Raw genomic sequence first — 16,236 nt, forward strand, 5'->3', positions numbered from 1 at the left:
ATTCCGCACGCGATAATTGTCCCCAGTCGTTTCCGTCGCAACGACGATCATTGAGTCGCATTAACCGTTAATGTTAACATAACCGATCTCGATCGCGGTGAATGGATCGTAAAGTCAATTACGCGCGCGGTTACGACTCGTGGACCGAATCCCAGCTCCGCGCGCCGCGCCGCGCCGCGCCGCGCCGCATCGGCAAGCTCGTTTCGCGCCCGCATCCTTTTCGATTTGCCGAGTAATAAATTCCCGAGCACGTATGTACAACGCACAACGCACACAGCACTCACAGCAGCGAGGAAGAAAGGGCTGCGATTAAATCCGAAATAATATCCGAAGGGGTTATGACGCGCTCGAGCGAAACGGTAAATTTCAACGTATATCTAGTGTCACTGGCCGATCAATTCGCGGTTAATTATTGCGTTTATATTTCGTAATAACTTTAATTGTGCCGTGCGCGCGAGCACGATACGATAGATACGAGATTTCTGTATTGTATCGTATACGTGTGTAATTTTATATGGATGAACTGTAGATGAGGTATAGGTATAACGGTACGAAACATAATCGAATCATATAAGAAATGAATTAATGATGCAATCTACTCTTTCATCAAATCGATACCGTGATACTTTCCTTTCTATTCTATTTTAACGAGAGACGCGATGTATTAATATATATACATATATACGCAGGATACATTATCTATGAAATGAACGTACATATGTATAGATGTAAGATTGTTGCAACATCAGCGTGATGACGCTTGCGCTTATTATAATTCTTATAATGTAGTTTATCCAGATGAATTGTACCCCCCATTCTCCATTGTGTTCTACGATACCATCAAATCAAACACAAAAAAGGAAAGTGATGATTTTATACATCATATACATGCCATGAGAGTTAATACTTTGGAAGGTATACTCTGCAAACATTTCAAAGATAAATTAGACAATTCTTAAAAACGTAGTATGGGAGCTTTCCAGCAAGCGACACAAGTCGACATAAGTAGGTATCGTTTTATCTTTGTTACTCATTACCAAAAAAGAAAGATTATATTTGTTTATATTTAACACATTTATTTTTTTTAGAACAAATAATTGGGTGATAAAAAGAATATCTATGCGTTCAATATGCCGCTTGATGAATAGAAAAAAGAAAGTTTATTAAAGAGAGATAACGCGATTTCCGATAAAGAATTACTTCCGCGATAATATCATGTCGTACGGAAGTATCATGTAAATAGTACATATATTAGGTTGGAAATTTGACAGTCACATTTACCGTATATTACTTATTAATACTAGTCATTACCTCCGGCACTAAGCGGTACGTTTGTCGGTACGCAGTGCACGATCGTGTTCCGGAGAATTTATAAAGCTTATCGCTGTACGGTTGTCGAGTATTAAACGGCCAGAAGAAGAAGAGCCGAACCTGGTAACGCTATCTTGACCCTGTTCGCAGCGATGAATGTTTCGCCAAGTTCTTTTCGAACATGAATCTGCAATTAACACACACTCTTACACATTTCGCTTCGATCATCATTCCATATCACGTTTAACGTTTAACAAATATCGAATACGAAGATCGCAATCGATCCAAAATTATGGTCTTATAAAAGTACTCGATTTATGAGTTTATATGAATTTAATTTAATATTTAATGTATGAACTTTTATAATTATTATCTTATACATACGTTTGACAATGAGAATATGATAGTGTAATATTGCATACCTTTTTATAGTCGTATACAGTTTACCGTGTCAAAGTTCGCCATTTCCGCTTTACCGTAAGATTTAATGGTACTAAATCCAAAATCTCAAAAAATGATACGGCGCCGGCGCAGCGCTCAGACAATGAAAAAATTTTACGAGCGATACCTTCGCGTTCACGGATCGAGGATAATTCTAAATAAATTGCGGATGTCGTCCGTCCGAATGGAAGAATGGAATCACGACTGCCACTCTGGGAAGGAATCGACTGGAATTCTAAAACGGTCGACGTGAGGTAGAGTCCTGTCGCATGTCGTCGCTCGAATACCATAAACGACGCGACGATCGATTTGATATTGCGATGCACGTACACGCAAAGACAAATCGTCGTATGCGCGTTCGCGCTAAGAAAGAAGAAGGTACCTACTGTTGATGATGCTGAAAAGAAAGAGCTGGCGCGAGGCTGATGTATTAAGTTAGTGCATCTGAGAACGATACCGTGAGAAATTGGTGCGGATCAGAAACCAATAACAATGCATTCAAAGAAAGATGTCAAACGCGCGTTAACTATCACCAAATGAATAATACCTAACATAGATATCGCTAAATATTGCTCTATGATAAAAATTAAATTTATATTTCTTGTACTAGCTTATATTAATAGCTATGTACAAAGATATTTATTGATTTATGCTTGCTTGAAAAATGAATAAGTAGCTAATGTTTAGCTATAACACGCGTAATCATAAATATAATTTCTCATATTAGTGCATGATCTTGCACACATGTGTAACTGACAATGGTTGACGTTGAGGTCGACGTTGAAAGAAAAACTAAAAAAGAGACAACGCTGTCACATTAAAGCGCCCTGAAACGGTGCCGTGAGGGAATTATTAGCGTGGGATCTATCGCACACCGGCCCGAACGGGAAACACCGTTACGAAGACGCGTGTAATCCAGCCGGCCCGGTCGAAACATTCTAAGAATGTATTGTGTACAAATCTCTCTCCTATCCTCTCCTCTCTCTACCTCCAGCCATCTATCTCTACTAACAGGCGATTCGACAGGTGCTCATAATACAAATGTTTTGTCTTAACATTGCATATAAATTGTATTTGACTTTCGGAAATTCGAAAAAGTGGAAGATTCTAAATGTGCCTGCTATGTATTTTTTTCATTGAAATTTCTCTTTTGCTGTTCATAGAAATGTTTTAAAGATCTGTTTAAATTGAAGATTGATATTTATTACAATTACTTAACCTACTATACACTTACTACTCGCTAATTAAGTGAGTGTGTAAACATAAACATCGAGATTAAGTGCTAGAAAACGATACCGAGGCGATGAGATCCTTGTACTTGTGCGTCATATGCACTTGTACGAGTCGGTTATGCACAGCTAATTAATGCTTTCCGCCGACATGCTTGAGGCGGGCAAATCAAAAACACACCAAGTATTCATGGTACTCGTGTATCACGAAACAGCTCCTTGCTTCGATTAACCCTTCCATCATCAGGACCACCCGTTTTGGCCTGCTCTTCCTATTAACGTGTCGGCCGCGTAACTTTTCGTCGAACATCGCGAGCGCTTATTCTTTTTATACTCGTTAATAGTAAAGAGGGCATGTCCGCGCGCGCGCGCACGATGTAACTGTAAAATAAAAATATTATTAAATAAGAATGGTAACACAAATCGCGATTGGGTTGGCACATATGACAACCCAATTGGAAATTATTACAACCAAGAATGTAAAAGCAGGCATATATGTAAGTGCTATTATTAATAAAATCACGAAAGTTTTAAAAGTCTGTAAAAATTCTATTTTAGCCATATCACAAAAACTTTTATTAGATACTCTAGTCGAGGTCTATTGCTCGAGAAATCAGAATTGTTCATTATTGGTAAATTGTTGTAATAAAATGTGTGAAACAGTAAAATTTTTAAGGATTACGAACGATAAAATCCAATCCGTTAAAGTTCGCCTTTCAATATGTATAAACCATGCCATGCCATATAAATTGTATGTAGTTAATATCGCAGAACGAAATAAGAGTTTCCTAAGCATATGCATGATTGCGAATCTCGATCGGCTTCGCATGTATCAAGTATCTAAGCCGCCAACAACTTTCATGCGTTCGAATATAAATTCTTTGATTTCTTCTAAATCAAATTTAAAATCAAGTATTTATTACAAGTTCATTTTTTATCTATTCTGGACATTAAATTTCTTGAATCTTATATCGTTTCATTTGCATTTTCAAATCGTACGTTCGCAACGTTCTTATAATTATTAATATTATGTAACTTTTTAACGATGGATATTTCAACGATTATGCTTCTCTTCTTTAATGTTAACGTAAAGGGAATATTTCTCGTACATCTCTATCCATTTGGTTTCACGATGCGTGTCGTCGAACGACCCTGCTGAGAATCGTTCCGGTACAACAATCGCGGAACGATAGTTCTTCGCCGGGAGCTACGAGTCATTAAACAGTCGGCGCTAATTGTTTGATATTCGCTAGAACATAAATCAAGATCGAAACGTGTAGACGTTAATCTGTTAGGACGCTGGTCAACCGCAGTAATTACATATTCGCAACAATCGCAACAACTCAAGCGTCACGAACGGATATTTGCGAATATATTATCGGCGCTTAAACATTGTCCGTATAATCCATGTTGTGCCACTTAAACGAGCAACATACTAGTTAACTCGATTTTAATTAAAGTCGTAATACATGCCTTCATCGCGGACTTAACGACCAGCTCTGTCTCTGCTTCCTTCTTTTAATTCATCTCCCACAGCCAGCGGGATTACAATTGACACCGTGACACTGCACGCTCCTTTTGAATTATGAGACTCCGAGCGAACGTCCTCTTTCAAGCAACAGCGCCAACTCTGAGATTTCTCTTGGGATAGGTTCAGACAGAATTTTCCTTAAAACTTGCTATTTATAGTAGTTAATCTTTCGCTTTGCCACATACACAAAGTTATTGTTTAATTGAAGAACCATTAATTTTTTTTTATTTTATAATATACATATATAAAATAAAATTATATAATTTATTTTATTTTATTTTTATTAAAAATCTCTACAAGTATACATATATCTGTTTTAATTTGCCGTCGCATCTACCGTCTTTTGCGGGAAGATCAACTATAGACTTTTTGTTCCATGTGCATAAAAAATCATCTCTTCTGTCTCAGAGTCAAACATGGCAAATGATGGCTATGTCAATAGAAAGAAAAAAACGTTTATTCGTTCTCGATGGAATGACCGAAAAAAAGACAGAATTATAAGATTCACTGACGATCCACTAATTCATTCGGCCGGAACGTCTCACGCTCGTCAAAAACTTGACGTATAATTTGTTACTTAGGTGGTCACACACAGGTGCGAGATGTTACTTGCAAGAGCAAAAGATTCGATCGCATCTTTATATTGCTGGGTACGCCGTTCGTCCAATAATCAGACAGTCTGAAGCGATCGCTGTCAATATTGGAACTGCAGTTAAGGGAGTATTGGTGCAGCGATGCGTTTAATCCAACAAAAACGATCGGCGGAGTTAACGAGCCGCGAACAGCCTTGAAATCGGTATTGGGTTTGCTCATGTTATCCCTGTCCTGTCGCGATGATCGTTATATATCGCTCATGCTCTCGCTGTAACCTCAAGATTTAATATGGAATGTCAGACGAATTCTTTTAAAACGTAGTTAAAACATTCTTTTATTAGCGCACAATGTCTTTTTACAAAACTTGTAAAATACTGCTTTACATACAATAATTGCAAATACAGCCAACTACGGATATAGGAAAAGATTATCCATTGTTTCAATTAAAAATTAATATAACTTGTATCGTAAAATTGTTAATAAATTTCTTTGCAAATGGTTAATAATCCCAGTTGCTCATCTTTTCTCTTCGCTAAAAGAATAAATCACCGCAAACGAACAATTAGTAATCAACTGATTTATAATCTTTAGCTTTTAATTTATTTTGATCGGATGATATGATATATATATTAACCGGTTACCACTACATTGTTTCGAATAATAATACTAATTAAACTGCTTATAGTTTTACCGTATTGTTAGAGAAATCGAGGTAATATTACTCTTATAGATTCATGCATTAGCGACTTCTCGGTCGCTCACGGAGACGATGAGTTACGACTATTAATTAAGTAGAACGGACAACGAGAAAGCATAATCTGTCTGCATGCTTCTTCTTACTTTTTGTTTCTTATACAAAACAAAAAAGTATATCGTATACAGCAGGATCCAAAATATTGTAAACCACAATTGCAAAGATTATTATCTTGAAATTTTTCTATAATAAACCTACGGAACAGCATTCTTATTATGAAAGAATAATAAAAATTATAACGAAGAAACTGGGATTTGGACATGATTGGATTTTGATTGCAGCGATTAACAACTGTGTAAACACGTGAATGGCGTGTAAAGCAAGGGATTGGTATGCTACTGTCACTCTGTGCGTGACGTTGATATTTCCTATTCATAAACTACGGTTATCTCTCCGTGTCCATTGCAATCGCGACCGCGATTACACAGCAATATTCTCGATAGCGAAACGCGTTCACTATCCCACGTCGCATACCGCATCTGTTATCTACGGGTCAATTACATAGACTGCGTCTTTGTGCTGATGTGCCGTTATAATGGCTAGCATCCCTCGATAACAGCATTATTCCGATAACCGTAAAAATTTGCTATGAAAAAACAAAAAAGTTCTATTAAACGGACTACCTATTTCATCAAAGAACTGAAAGATTTCACAAATGTAGCGACGAGTTTCTATCTCTCTTTTCGTATTACGTTGCTACTGACTCTTAAAGTCAAATTTCTTTTTCACAAAATTTTCTCAAAATTTTCTCAAAATCTAGATATTCATAATCTATTGCACTTGATTGTGTCGAGAAGTATTCATATTTTTTTCTTCCTGCATTTTTCAGAAGAAAACGAATATAACGTCTCCTAAAAACATTACTAGAATTCCTGATTTTCTCCAAAATGTTAAAAAGAAATAAAGATCGAAGATGCTTACACAAATTTTTAAACGCATTTAAAATTACAGGTTAACAATTAGTGACAACATTAATGCATGTATCGTTCGGTTTTTTCGACTTTTACACGGTAGCTTATGTCGTATCTTATCCGTGTCGCTAATTATTACCGTATCAGCGCAAATGGATGCACATGAATCACATTACGTGACACAATGCTAGATATTCATCGTATCCGTCATTTTCAGGTCGATTGCGCAAGCCGTACGTTAGGATTAAGCTATCTTTACAAATATATGTACTGTTATAACTATTAATATCGATTTTCACCGGTTGTATTATTATATATCGTCGCGGTAATCTTGAAATTGATTTAAAGCGATAACAAAATATGAAAGACGCCACATGTGTGTGCGGCAAGGCAAAGCCGTGAAGGTTTAGTACCTACTATTTCAATTGATGTATATATATTTATATAAAATACATTTTCGTTCACTGTCTGGGAATGCTCTACATTCACACATGTATATAGGTACTGTAGGCAGGCAATATCTCACTATTTTATTGTTTGCTCTAATTTTTTACAAGAGATTGCTATTTCCTTGCAATTTTGCGGCATACCGCGTTATCCTAATTTTCACAAACGCTTACATATTTCATATTTGAAACTCCATAATCATGATTTCTCCCGGCAAATCAATTTTGCGCTCGAGACCTCCTTGGGATTCGAAGCGCAACCTGGCAGACGGTGCCCGGTTAATTTGCTCGCTAGACCATGGTGGTCGGATAAATTAAAATAGATCCGGTTTCAAGTGTAGAATCGCGCGCCGGCCGCGGCCGCGGCGTAACAATTCGCGCACAACAGTGAAATTAATGCGGACTAATGCGAGCCAGTGCGTTTTTGTCTTTGCAGGGCAGGACGGTGTTTCGTCGTGAGAGGCTGGGACCTCCAGGATGCCAGGGGTGTGGAAGTTGCTACGTACGCTGATCTATATGGTGAGTGTACAGCGCCGATTTGCAAATTGGACAAACGCCAACGGATAACGATCACGTACTTGCGAACATTGATATGATTTCAACTTTTCGATTTTGAATTAGTGCCAAGCTAACGTCCTCTCTTTTGTGAACCAAGTAGATGATATATCATCTAACGTTATTCTGATTTTTAAGCGACGCCGACGTGTCAAAGATTAATGTAACGTTTTAAACGTTTAATACGGTTTAATTGAAAATATCTATCTGCAATACCAGTTTCGCACAATTCTGTACAATTGTTCAGATAGAAGCGATACTAAATAATCGCGAAGCGACGCTTCCGGCGAAGTGTCATGAGAGGCCTTATTCGTCCTAAATTGGAAAGGTTCATTAGCGCGAGTTATCGACGTTGAAAGATGAAACATCAGATTCGCTGTCTTAATAACGCGCAATGAGCAGCGAGCGAGCGAGCGAGCGAGCAGCGCTAAGAGGGACAGGGGCACAAACAGCGGTGTATCGACTAGCGAGGTCGGCATGGCATTACACACGAGACTCGTAACTCGTGACTTGCGTTTCGTCCCGCGCGTCTTCTAGCGGTTTTCTTTTGTCGGTCAATTAGGCCCTAGAGCCGTGCGCACTGGCGAGTCTGGCGACCGGCCGCGCCGATTCCGATAATGGACCGTAATTTCAAGTGTGTTTAGCCAATGGCTCTACGCTATTAGCGCCGTAGTCGCCGTAGATCCTATAATAATTAATGAATAACGGTTTCACGCGCGGACCAAACTACTCCCAAAGTTACTCGTTCGCGTAATAGTCGTTTGACCGCCTAATAACCGGGATACCGTTTTAGCAAGGACCGAGGACCGCGCAGGAGATAAAGAGGCTCGTCGTTTCCGCGGGCGCGGGAGCGACCGACTCTGACCTGACCGGCGCGGCGCGGCGGGAATTCGCGTTTCCATTTACAAGATGACAATGCGATGACGCGGCGGGAGCCGCCGCCGCCGCCGCCGCCGCCGCCGCGACAGCTTGCAAGCGGATATTCGTGCCTACTCTAGGTACCGTTACCCCGTCTTGAAACCCCCTCTCCACCCGGTCCCATTCCCCTCATTCCTTCTCACGTTATTCAGAACTCCACGTGAAGCCTATCGTATAGACGGTACCGTGCGGCGAAACATATATCTCCGCGCGTGGCCTTGCAAAATAGGCGCGTCTCGCCTATAAATGTCGACGATAAGTGCGTATATCAGATCGTTAGACGTGCTTGTGATGTAGATCAAAGCAGACGAGATTAGAATCAGGGAATACTATCGCGATCTACAATTTAAGAAAGAGCGAATGGTAAAATCGAATGTTAAACCGTGTAAATTTGCGAAGTAGACACAGTTGGTAGTAGCCAATACCGACGTACGAACCATTGTATACAACTGCACTCCGTGGTTTACGAGCTTTATCCAAGTTATCGAAGATACGCCAGTAATTCGGTACGGAGATTTTACCACTGATTACATTACTAATACGTAATACGAATCCCTGAAGGATTGAGGAAGGTCAGTAAAATCGGCCATAAAACTCTCTCCATTCGTATTCGCGTCGACCTCAATCCTCCGTCTTACGATCGGCACACGCGAGCACGCGGCACCGAGGCAGCTATTTCCGCTGTCACGAGTACAATTGACTATTCGCAGACGGGCATTAGTATTCGAACGCCACCGGTGCCGCGATGGGAAACTCACCTACCAATGTGCCTCACGTTCGAGTACCTTGGAATACCGATGCGCACGAGGTCATAACCAAGTCTCGAGAAGTCATAAACCACATCTTTTACTCCTGCCTCCGGCGCGGCGCGGCGGCAGTGCCCACGTGCTATATATAATATGAATATTATTTGTCATTTTTTCCAAGATCGTCTAAAAGAGAGAGAGAACATGCAATGCCAGCAATAAAGTAACAAAGATCTTATTCTTTTTAAAGGTACGTACGGTGGTAAGTTATTGACGATAAAATGTCAGTTTCCATATCTTGGCAAATCATCGGGATAGCGAATAGAGAGATACTCGCGGGGGTAGTTGATTCTGACGATAAGTCAATGGTCGTATACATCGCGACGCGGCGCGATGCCGCGCGATGCCGCAGCGCAACGCACTCGACAAAAAGGGTACGCGCCGTGTATACCCGCGTCTGCCAGGTGCGTAATCATTTCTAATGAAACGTTGTCATTTAACAGTGCGATTGTAAGAGCGTAGAAACGTGTTTTCACTTGCGCGAAAAACGGCGACCGTTAAAGCAGCGGTAAAGACGCTTCTCCCGTTACGGCGATACCGCACTCGCTCGTTCACGTAGCGTCTAGGACCTAAGATTTTCTAAGGCCACGACCAAAAGCGCATGTGTATAGCATCCCTTAATTACCAGAACCAGAAGCGTTTGGAACAAAGGCACTCGTAACGTTCCATGGACAATCGATGGCGCATCACGATTATTTATCCGCACTAGGGTGGTATAAGATGCATTAATAGTAAATTCGCGGTATCGACCGTCGCGCGTCGCGTCGCGTCGTTTAAGGATGGGACGATACCGACAAAAGCTGTAATATTGCACAATATAAGTAAACTTTCGTTTACTTACATGTAAAAATAGAGAACTTTTATAAACTATTTCAATGCAATTGTAACGCAAGCAAGTTCTGAGAAGCAGAATCTAGATCAGGTTTAATAGACCAGACATATTGATTTACTTATAAAGTTTCATTACAATAGTAATACTATACAAATAAATCTTGACAAAGTACACATAGCCCGAAAGATACATACACCCTTAGATTTATTAGGATAATAATTCTTTACAAAACGAGATTGCAATCCGCAATCCGCGGTTAATAATTTACATTTACAAACTTTGCGTTTACTTTTGCCGCACGTCCTTTATTTTAAAAATTATTAACAAACAAGTTAATTTATACATAAAATAACTCTGTTGATGTATTATATCTCTTTTTGCTTTTTTATTTTTTATTCTTAATTATTATAACTTTTATTCCAGAATTGAATAAAATGTGTTCTCAGAACGTCTTTATGAAAATACACGGCCAATGGAGTCGTATCATTAATTGATAATAGTGTCGTGTTATTAAAGTAATAAATAGCAAAAGTGATGATAAATTTAATTATCGTAATCGAGCGTCCCCGAACCGCTCATTAGATTCAAGATTCAATTCATTAGATATCGCCGTGAAAACCAGTCAGGCGCCCGCGCCGCAACCAAAACAGCATCATCGTTGCTAACACTTTTGTAATCTCGCTAAACATTGCTTTACACGCCAATAAAATAATGGCACTTGTAGTTATCTGCGTTTAGTAGAGGAAGTAAGCGAAAATACGAGATAAAAGGCTAATGTGTGTCATGATTAATCTGAAATAGACGTGCCGCGCGATCCAGCGCGATGCTGCTCTTGTCGCGGCTCAGCGCGGCTCGTGCCTCGTGCCTCGTGCCTCGTGATTACCTCGTATACCAGCATTAACGGCGAGGCAAGAAGTATACGCGGGATTGTCAGTTCCGATTGAGCGTGAGAGGTATTTATGACTAAATCGTATGGATTATCTTGGGTCTAATGGACGGGCGGAGCGAAAATACACGGGTACTTAAGTTTTCATTACAATCCCATCTTCGTAGGAAACCTCTTTAAACGCACTGCGCGCAAAAAAGAACTCGTTGCGAGGTAACGAACTTGATTTATAGCTAATAATTTCCAACGTGGACGTATTAAGGACGATGTTTCAATTAAACTGAACTGAAAACTTGTCTCTCATCTCTTGGAATAGTTTTATACAATATAACAATATGTATAGAGATAAATAATTGATCCACTTATTGACTTGAATTTATCAAGTATTTCTTCTAATTACTGATAAAGATGGACTAGAAGAAAACATCGGGTTAGGGTTTATTAAGTTGTAAAAATTAAAAATACATTTACGTAAAATGAAATTATGTAAAACCATTTCAGCTTATCATCTTATTCGTCATGTACGCAAGGTATCTCAGTTGAATATTTTTGCCTGCTGATATCAAATAATCAAAAGATCTTGGTGTACTTTCCGACTCAGTGACCTTTTTGTGAACTTTACCGCAAAGTAATTTTCTTGTATCGCGAGGAAAGTAGGATCGACAACCGATTCTTACCGTTTTGCGTGCGTAACTTTGAAGCCACGAGCCATGTAAATACATCATGCATACGGTGTCGGACAATGAGCAGGAAGCGAAGGGATAGCAGAAATAGAGAGAGAGAGAGAGAGAGAGAGAGAGGAGGAAGGTCACGCGGGTTCAAAGAAGAAGCGTACAATATTCTTTAAATGTGCAGGTGGTTGGCTTGAGGAGCGTCAGTAGCAACAGCGACATTTGGCCGCTGGAGAGGCCAGAGGGCATGCCGGCCATCCAGTCTTTGGAAGTGATGTGCGGAAAAGATCATATGGACGTCCACCTCTCATTCTCGCAACCCTTCGAAGGCATCGTCTCGTCCAAAGGCCAACACGCGGACCCACGTTGCATCTACGTTCCACCGTCCACCGGACAAACGTTCTTTTCCTTTCGGATAGCTTACGCGAGGTAAGTGCGTGAAATCAAAAGAAAAATATACCTGTATAGCATATATGTATAGCATAGATAGTCGAATGTAACTTTCGACGTATCATCAAAGAAATTTCATCTACTCTAGCCTCTTGCTTTCGCGCATTTTTTTCGTATTTTGTCACATTTTATCGTAGAGCTTACAACACGAAAATATCAAGACACAATTTTATTTAGTTAATCACTTTTCACCAACTTTGTTAAAATTATAATATACATATATTATAAGAACTGTAGAAAACGTATTGCACATTATTTTATATATATTTTTTATTTTACTCTAGATGCGGTACGAAACCGGACATGCACGGACAATTTTACGAGAATACCGTGGTGGTCCAGTACGATAAAGATTTACTCGAAGTTTGGGACGAGGCTAAACGACTGCGTTGCGAGTGGTTTAACGATTATGAAAAGACCGCATCGAAGCCACCGATGGTTATCGCGGACCTCGACGTGATACAGTTGGATTTTAGAGGTACAAACACCTCAGTTCTCACGATTATACTTTTATCAAATATTTACCATTTCTTAATGGAGATAAAATCTTAATGGAGACATTATCGAAAGTATCGAAACTACCACGCGACACATCCGCGCGCACGAGAAATTCTCCTTCGATTGCCATCTGTTGCTGTAATGTAAACAATCTTAAACAGCAAATAGAATCATGTCCTTTCGAAGACTTTCAAGTTTTTATGAAATTATCGCGGTTAAATATCCGAGTAAATGCGCAACGCAGGTATTTTCCACGATGGTAATTTTCTGTTAAAGCGGCACGTATGAATACTTGGCTTTTGAACGTGCGTTACGAGGGATAGATAGCGGTACATTTGATGCGCGCAAACATATCATACGAGATACACTGCAACTCGTGCACCCGTTTGCGGTTGGCCGCAGGTGAAACCACAGTGACATCAGTTAATTTCAGTTTATATAACATATATAAACTGCGATCGTCGCACCGCGCCGAAATACATATACAGAGAATACTCTGAAGAACAATTATATCGCTAAATTAACTAATATCGCGCTTTTTTCCGTTGGAATAAATATAAACGCGATCACTTTCAAAAACGTGGTGATATGTAGCTATTACGCCGGTATTATGCTATTACGCTATTTTTGGATATTTCTTTTCGTCATGAATGGGTGAACGTTGTACACCCATATTATACATCGCTGCTCCATTCGTAGGTGACAACGTGGACTGCTGGATGGAAATTCAGCACGGCAAGGGTCCATGGGCGCCCCCCGTGTCCGGTATCGTGCCGCTCGGCTCCACTCTTACTCTGGTCGTCGCCATAAACGATTATCGAGGTAACGAGCTCTCCAGATACACGAAACTTTCCGGGCGATCGCACGGGCGCTAACGTAATTTTCTGTTATTTAACCGAGCACAGGTGAGTTCGACATGCGGGTCAAGTCGTGCGTGGCTTCGGACGGCGGCGGTCACACGATACAGCTCAGCGACGAGTTCGGATGCGTGCTAAGACCGAAGATGATCAGCCGGTTCTTGAAGGCGCGCGGCTCCGACGACCGCGCGACCGTCATTACATACGCCTTCTTCCACGCGTTTAAATTCCCAGACGCGTTAAGCGTTCATATCAAATGCAAGGTAATAAATGTAATAATTTGATGATTTTCAAACCAAACTTGATTATTTACAATATAATATTTACAATCTACCTTCCGGGTTTTCTTTGACAAATTTGCTTATATAAAAATTCGTATAAAAAAGGTGGAAATATGTCGGCACGGTTGCCTGGATCATTGCCAATTGAGCGGTTCCGTAGCTCACTATATTCAAGAAAGAAAGGATCAAATACGACCACAGTATATAGAGAGCACGGCAGCCTCTAGCCTCTCCAATGACAACGATAACAGTAGCGCGGATAAAGACAACGAAGATGCGGATGGCAATGTGGAGCAAGGAGGTGGTTCTCTGTACGACGATGTCATCCAGAATGGCGATGAAATGACGTCGATCGGTGGACATTTCCTGGATGTTGAAAAGTCGATTCCAAAAGCGCAGGCACAGACGAGTAACCGACGAGTACCGTCGACTGTGCCGAGTACTGAGACTGAAACGCAACACCACAGCGAGGTCCAGCCGGATGATGTCGATTTATCGAAACTATTTATGGTAAATATAAAACTTACTGTAAAACTTTCTCTTAATCGGTATAAATAACGTCGCCGCTTCTCTTTCAGGAGCCATCGCGAGTGAACAGGTATGAAAGCGAGCAGGATCAATTCCCACATGGACCACGGAATCTGGAGGAAGACAATGGCGCGGTGCCGGTGACGCCGCTCTCCGCCAGCGTTACCCGGCGAAAACGCTCGGTGACGGTAACGGACAGGAAAGCGCGCAGCGCTGACGTCGGCGTTAGCGGTATTTACGAGGTCATCTCCGAGGCGGATCTGGCCTTTAGTCCGGACACGCATGCCGAGGCGGTGACAGTTTTTCAGGGCAGGATACGCGAAGAGGTCGTTTACGGGATCTGTCTACCAATGCCAGGTTTCAGCGCGCTCTTCATCGTCGTCGCCCTCTCGGCGGTCGTTTCCGCCCTCGTTGCGGGCGCGATGCTGCATCGGCTGCAGGCGCAGCGGGACGTCACCGCCGGCAGCAGAGAAAACACTCAAACCGAAGTACACGCCAACAACAACGGCTGGTTGCCTTATGGTCTGCTCCGCGTGCGCTGCACGGCGCGACCCGCTCATCATCCCGATGAGCTGCAACAGAAGCAGACGAACATAGTTTCGCAGATTACCGCGGATTCATCGGTCGAACGAGACTGATGACGATGACGAGGCCTTAAACTCGCGTCATCTTAAGACACCTTAAGACACCGTGGGCCAGGTGCGTCTAAGGAGAGACAATGTGCAATAATACGCTGTACAAAGTATCGTAAGTGCGGAGCTGAGCTGCGCGCGATTATATCGCGGTTAGATCGAGAGGACAGGCATTTCACATAGAGAGACACGCAGAGAGATGAGCTAATACTAAAGGAAACAGAACGCTATTATTCGACACTATTGTTCGAGTGTCCTCCTGCGAATCGCGCGACGACCGAATTCTCGCGAATCGCAGTTGTCGAGGACTCGTATATCTTTACTAGGTATTTGCGTTATTCTGATGATTTTATAGCGAAGCTATTCCATAACTCGTAACATAAATATTGTCTCAATAACGCGATGTTTTTTTTCAGCCGTTATGTCACGAGTCGTAGTTTTCAATTATGATCAATTAAGTACTAATAAATACCGCATTGTTATGAATATTTCTTCTGAATATTACACAATGACAATATTATGCTCTTTTTACACAAGTTCTTCTTTTTACATTTTGAATAAATCTATTAAAAAATAATAAAGAAATCTGTTAAAATAATTTTAAATAATTCATAAATCATTAAAGAACAAGTAATGAAAAATATGTATTACTCTATGTCTATGAAGATACAATACAGGGGTTATAATTCATACATTAAAAAGTTATGAAACAGATGTGTTATAAGAGAGCATTTATTGAAAATATTTAAAAGCTAGAATAAATCCGCAACAGTATAAAAAATTATGAGAATAATTTGTCGTTGATATGCAGATCGCGTTTTCGTGAAAATTTTAACGCCTTGATTAATAATAAAAGTCGTGGGTATATCGTAAAGAAAGTAATTTAAGAAAATAATATCGGAAATATTCATAATTGTATTAGTAGTATATTTATAAGATTAATGTATTTTGTCATACGAATGGTAAAAATGATACACAGCTATGATTGCTCTGGTGCATCGAATTATCTTCTGTCTAGAGGTTTCGATGCATTCGAGATTCTATCAACAAATACATCAAGGGTTACGAAACATCATCTATGATCTAAGTTTTATTTAGATTATTA

The 16,236-nt window shown here is 40.4% G+C and overlaps 1 protein-coding gene across 2 annotated transcripts in view; it reads left to right on the forward strand.

Annotated features, from left to right (window-relative positions):
* LOC112464301 overlaps positions 1-15,696 on the forward strand; it is a 28,765-nt gene extending 13,069 nt beyond the window's left edge. For both annotated transcript variants that reach the window (XM_025031217.1, XM_025031218.1), the window contains exons 2-8: positions 7,654-7,736; positions 12,070-12,314; positions 12,620-12,813; positions 13,533-13,655; positions 13,739-13,953; positions 14,077-14,481; positions 14,550-15,696. In XM_025031217.1, the coding sequence (XP_024886985.1) occupies positions 7,695-7,736; positions 12,070-12,314; positions 12,620-12,813; positions 13,533-13,655; positions 13,739-13,953; positions 14,077-14,481; positions 14,550-15,137 (1,812 nt within the window). In that variant the 5' untranslated portion in view covers positions 7,654-7,694 and the 3' untranslated portion in view covers positions 15,138-15,696. The remainder of the gene's footprint in view (positions 1-7,653; positions 7,737-12,069; positions 12,315-12,619; positions 12,814-13,532; positions 13,656-13,738; positions 13,954-14,076; positions 14,482-14,549) is intronic.
* Positions 15,697-16,236: the final 540 nt, after the last annotated feature.

The sequence above is a fragment of the Temnothorax curvispinosus genome, unplaced genomic scaffold, assembly GCF_003070985.1.
Source record: "Temnothorax curvispinosus isolate PA1 unplaced genomic scaffold, ASM307098v1 QBEX01014079.1, whole genome shotgun sequence".
Taxonomy (NCBI): domain Eukaryota; kingdom Metazoa; phylum Arthropoda; class Insecta; order Hymenoptera; family Formicidae; genus Temnothorax; species Temnothorax curvispinosus.